General features: G+C 38.6%; 1 protein-coding gene and 1 long non-coding RNA gene across 2 annotated transcripts in view; both read left to right on the top strand.

Moving 5' to 3' along the window:
- The window catches only part of plekhb1 (pleckstrin homology domain containing B1), a 5392-nt gene extending 953 nt beyond the window's left edge, over positions 1-4439 (top strand). The window contains exons 2-6 of the mRNA XM_037747651.1: positions 814-966; positions 1790-1892; positions 1970-2009; positions 2099-2189; positions 3972-4439. Coding sequence (XP_037603579.1) covers positions 814-966; positions 1790-1892; positions 1970-2009; positions 2099-2189; positions 3972-4105 — 521 coding nt within the window. The 3' untranslated portion in view covers positions 4106-4439. The remainder of the gene's footprint in view (positions 1-813; positions 967-1789; positions 1893-1969; positions 2010-2098; positions 2190-3971) is intronic.
- LOC119475191 overlaps positions 1-4899 on the top strand; it is a 22178-nt gene extending 17279 nt beyond the window's left edge. The window contains exon 3 of the long non-coding RNA XR_005203732.1: positions 4762-4899. This is a non-coding gene — a long non-coding RNA (uncharacterized LOC119475191). The remainder of the gene's footprint in view (positions 1-4761) is intronic.
- Positions 4900-5998: the final 1099 nt, after the last annotated feature.

A 5998-nucleotide genomic window follows, 5' to 3' on the forward strand; every position in this document is an offset into this window, starting at 1 on the left:
AAGTTGTAAGACGATAACACGGACAACTCCCAGACCGGACAACGCCGTGGTAGTGACTTGTCAATCACAAGGTAGCCACGTTCCTAAAGCATCCCCTGCTTTATGGTCTATCTGACTCTGAATGGGACCATCATTTACTAAATGAACATCATGCTGTATTTAAGAAGACTTGAAACTAGTGATTGAGACCATAAACTCATGTTTACAATGTTTACTGAGGTAATAAATCAAGTGAGAAGTAGACTTCTATACAATCAGACTTCTGTTTGCAACCAGAGGAGTCGCCCCCTGCTGGCTATTAGAGAGAATGCAAGTTTAAGGCACTTCAGCATTGGCTTCACTTTTCAGAACCAGAGGTTACCCACTGGGTTTACGGAGTATTTTCTAGAAAGCGAAAACTGTACCTGTTATGATACTCCAACTTTTGTAACTTCTAATCCCATTAATTGTTCCTGGCCACGTCCTTAAGTGGCTTACCGAGGACAGTCAGCGGGGATGTACAGCATCTGCTGGGAAACAACAACAAAACAAACACACAGAGCTTGAGATTGAACATACAAAGCATGAGGGTGTTTAACCAGTGAACACTAAGCAACTAAGCAATGTAACTTAACTCATTCCCTTTCCTCGTAGCTTAAATCAAGAGAGGAGGAAGTAGAAAGTAAAGTTGCTTACATACCTAGTCGGGTTATTGATCACAGTACTGACTCAACATCTACTTTACCTCAATTTGATCTCAAGGAAATTTACTTATCTTACTCCTTCCTCGACAAACACTAATGGTACGCTCCCTGTGACGTGTCTCTTCTCTAGCTTCTGTCCTAAAGCGCTGGAAGTTAAACTGGTGTGACCTCTGGATAGACGGGAGTCTTTGCTTTTACCAGACTGACAGCAGGCGAGAGCTGGAGTACCGCGTCAGCCTCAAGACAACATGTGTAGATGTGAGATCTGGCCTGGAATGTGGAGGTAAAGCACGCCACCGTTTAACCTTTTCAGCTGGTCCATCATTTACATTTTTTTTTTTTGAGCAAATAGATCACCCAAAATGCTACACACCGGCCCTTTAAGTATACGTTTATTTCTTGCATGCCAACTGCAAAAACAGTATGAAATAAAGATTAGTATGTCGTATATACTGCCTACAATTAGTATTTAGTATGGAACTGGGACACTGCTTTAGTTTGATGATTACTCTGCAGGAGCATTCAGCAGCCAAGGAGTACGAGACCATTTTACAGAACCAGGTCCTCCTAAAACACAAACAGTTCTTTCACTGATACGTCTTCATGCAAGGATAACAATACACGCAGCTTATGAAAAATCAAAAGTGGTTTCACATAAATAAGAATCGTTATTACAATTCAGAATCATAGAAGATAAGAATCCAGATTTTTACATGAAACGATTTTTCCCCTAGTGAGCATCCACGTGTTTGACTCTCTAAGTGACTGTTTAATAGTAGATATATAGTAGTTAATATCATCCAAAATGTACTATTTAAATCGTGCACACCTACACTTAAAGGGATAGTTTGGGTGTTTTTGGTGTCCACAGCAGTATGTTGCTTTGCTCCCATGCTTGTACTCCTGTCTGCTTCTCCAAACTCCATCTACTGTAGGTAAAACACTGACTATGGAGGAGTAGCTCCTACAACCTCACTTCAAAACACCTGAACTATCCCTTTAATGTATGATCTTCCATCTTTCTTTGAGGCTTTGACTTACTGATGACATCGTGCTCATTTGTGGGTGAATTACTTCTTTAACTTGTGTTTGGTGCTGTGCTGTAGGTGTGACTCCACCAGAGAGTAATCCCAGGGAGAATCTCATTACAGTTCAGCTCACAAGCGGCTCTACAGTCAACTTGTGTGCTAACAGCGAAGATGAATCCTTGTACGTACCCTCTATACTTCTCTGCTTCCCTTTACAACCCTCAATCAGAGCTTCATTCATGTTCACGTCTTTTTCAGAGCGTGGAAACTGACTCTGCTGGACACCAGGAGAAACCCGGTGAGTGATCCGTTGTTCTCTCTGTAAGAGCTGAGACATGATGATCTGTTCACTCGCAGTGGTGTTTACTAAACGTTATATTTCTGCAGGTGTTCACATACGACCCATATGATGACACCTACCAGGCTATCCCCATCAACGGCCACCACACTGTCTACATCACACCTGGAGCAGGACCAGGTATGTAACCATGGTGACACAGGACACAAAAGCTAACCCTAACCTAAGCTATGTTCTACTTAGCAACCATAGAAGCTTTATGCCACAAATGTAGTGCTGGAGACATATTTCAACTGGAAAACTGGAAAAAAAACAACCAAAGCCAGCAGGGAAAAACGGACGTCTGACAGTGACAACAGTGTTTTCCGTAAAGGTCACCGTAAAACAGCTAGTGTGTACTCGTTGTCACTGAAAATGTATCATACTTTGTCTACTCTTTATCTTGTTTTTGTATGCCTAAACCTAGTAAATTATTAGAATACGCTGTGTAAATAGGTATAATAAGCTTAAGCCTACAGCTTTTAGATCAACATTATTTTTTTTTTATCTATTTACTTTAATAGTTTATTGTTATTTATTCTTTATTATGGGAATTCCTTTTGGAAAATTGTTAATAAGGACTAAAATGAATAAATTATTACATTACTCAGTGGCAGCAATGAGCCTCAGCCCAGTGCATTGTGGTTGTTGTAGGTTTTCTACCTTTTGAGCAAAGTCTTGGGGCACCAATTTCAGCAAATATTTGCACCTTTCTACTTCATAGACAGTCTAGTTTTATAAAAATACAATGTTTCCAGTGGTAAAATACTTATTTAACTGCAAAACATGTTAGAGTATGTTTCTGTTTTGATGCATTAGGGGAACTTGGGACTCATGACCTCAGTAGGCCTATATAAACACCTGGCTACTGCGCCTGGTAATCAGTAATCTCAATGCAACAACAGTCTAAACACACACAGGCCATTCAACAAGGAGCACCACAGCGGGTTGTATGCATTAACACATTAATCAACTACAATCAGCAGAGGAACCCAGACAGCATGTACTGTAGCAGGACTATTAGCAATGTAAACCCAACCACAGGTGCAGCTAACAAACCCATGCATGCACTGACCTCTTGCTGTAGTTTCACCTCCACACACACCTGCTGGACGTGGAGCCTAATTAAACTAGGAAACGTTTGATTTGAGACACTGAGCGGCTGGCAGGGGCGGTGCATGCTTAAAGTAGAATAAAGCAGCCTTTTTACTAATACTAACAACAATATGAGAAATGTTCATCTGTAGCAGGCAGTGATTTAATGTAAATAGATTAAGTACATTTACTCAATTAGTGTACTAAAGTCAAAGAGTGTAGAAGCAAAGAGACGAAACTGATCTTTTTTTTAACAACAGCTACTGCCGCCATTTTGGACTGAAAACGCTTATTGTATTTATAATATTTTATTGTTCGATACAGGCCATTTCGGTGGAATATGACAATAGAAAATAAATAATTTTATAAAAAGTAAAGCAAAATTATTTTTTAAAATTAAAATAGTAAAGAATTACTAAAAAAAATAATAATACATAAAATAAAATAAAATACATAATTAATAGAATGACATTAATTATAAGCCAAATTAAATAAATAGGTTTTCAGCTGTCATTTAAAATGTTCACAGAGGTAGGGTATTCCTTCATTTTGGGGCATAGTTAATCTATTTTCTTGTGTGTTTAATAGTGTGTATTTAAAAACCCAGCAGTAGAAGATGTAAGAGCTTGTGAAGGATTATAAAACAACAGAGAGTCTGCAATAGAGGCCGGTTCAAAACCATCAAGAGTTTTAAAAACAAGTAAAAGAACCTTAAGATATATTCTAAAAACGATACTGGGAGCTATATGTTGTGTTTATATTCATATTATTGTGTACTTTTATATTTTGATGCTTTGGCTCTTACTCTAATATGTCCCTCTCTCTCAGGAACCCACCAGGTGATTGTTCAGAGGGACCCGTTTGATGGAGTGTTGTCGAATCTGGCGATGGGATTACTGGCAGGCATGGCAGCAGGGACGGTCATGAGATCCCTCCTCTGGACGCCCGTCTTCTTCTGCTGAGATCACCTCCATTACTGACATGACCACACTGCACACGGCCCGGGAGCCAGACATCAGCATGTGTAGAAAGCCCCAATCATGTCTGCTGTAACAAACTGCTTTTCTGGGTTTTTTTTTTCTTTTCTTACGTACACTTTTGCATGTAAGAAAAGGATGCTATGTAATTCTACGTTCTTCCTGCTTGTTAAACACACTGAAGCTACACATGAGCAAACGCCAGGAAGTCGATCTTGTAACTGAATATTCTTCAATCTGCTGCCTGAATTTTACACTTCATAGCTTGATAAAAGTGTAGTCTGTACAATACTAGGAAATAAATTGAAATATAATTAAGGATGGTTATCGGGAATCATTGTTTGGTTGCATACAACTAACTAGGGCTGTTACACTTATACAATTTTTTCGACTAATCTATTAGTTGATTTAATAGTCAGATCTGAAAAACTGAGTTTCTCCACAAAGAATCACACAAAAGCACCACTTTAAATCTGGTGTTTACCAGAGATATGCTCAGAAGTTTCTTGGAAATAAGTCATTCAGCATGAAAAACGCATAAAAAATGACAAATGGACTAAAAGGGGGCAGCCCTACAACTAACAAAACATAAATAAAATTTTTTTAAACTCTATTATTCTAGTTTGATAAAACAATCCCAGACTGTGTGATAAGGTTGAAAGCTCAGGAAAAAAGAAATAACTAGACCTTGAGTTGGGATTGTTTGTCCAGGTCAAGAATGAATATTGCTGGTTTTCAAGTCGCAAAAATGTTTCTGAGCCTCCTCCATCTGCTGATTCGTTACTAAAATTGGCCTTGAAAGCTCCAGAAAAAGGGAGTTCAGATTTTTCCAAGGTCAAGAGTGAACTTTCACACTCGATACATTGATCTAGTTTTCACTGTATGAATAAAGAACCAAACCACAGAGACATTTCAAAATAAAAGTTGAGTAAGCTGCATTTTTGTATTTATCATTAATGTTCGTAATCAAGAAGTATTTCTACTCTGTTTGTGCCAACAGTACTCAGAGGAAAGGTGTTTTATTCTCACACTAATGATGATGCAATCACCTCAACAAACAGACAGAGACATGAACTGTGTAATAAATATAAACCTTGAAATTTATCTCCACAATTTTGAAAATTGTTGAAAAATACTGGACTTTCCTGTTAAAGCAATTGTTGTTTTGCAACGGTTTTCTGATTCAGTCTGAACTCACAACGATGAACTAGTTGTTAAATGTAAAAATGTAGTGAAAATCCATCCTCGTGACACCACGGTCTCAGGTCTTCATCATAAAGTGAAACTCCCATTCAGTGTCATTCACTGAGCTCCAGCAGCGCCAGCCTTTTGATGTTCCTCAAGTCTCTTGTCTCCGTTGTTTCTTGGTTTGTAAAAAGCAAAAACTATTATGTGTCACTTTTTCACCTTGTTTCAATTACAAGCACTGCAAGACAATAACGCCAACTCCAGATGTCAGTCTGCTCCTCGTCTATTGATTGATACGTCAAAGATCGCAGCGATCCCAATGAAACTGCATTATCAATTGCATTTCGAGGGAACGTATTTTCTCCCAGATAATGTTGGTGTTTGACGTATCATAGATATGTTTAATCAAAGTCTTAGCAAGTTCACGTAGGGAGGAGGTCGGGGTGGGTCGTTCGGTCAAACATCGGACTTTCATCCAGGAGACTGGCGTGTGAAACCAAATGTAACTATTTTAACACAAAACACAATCTTTTACTAAACCTAACCAAGTAGTTTTGTTGCCTAAACTTGAGAATGCAGTTTTGAAACGCCAAAAGCGCCAGGAGTAAAATCGTTGATATACACGTGTCTAGAAATGTTGATGTGAAACGAATTTTGGTTCAGAAACGTCGAGATTCAACGTATCCGTGC

This window comes from Sebastes umbrosus, chromosome 17 (assembly GCF_015220745.1).
Source record: "Sebastes umbrosus isolate fSebUmb1 chromosome 17, fSebUmb1.pri, whole genome shotgun sequence".
Classification (NCBI taxonomy): domain Eukaryota; kingdom Metazoa; phylum Chordata; class Actinopteri; order Perciformes; family Sebastidae; genus Sebastes; species Sebastes umbrosus.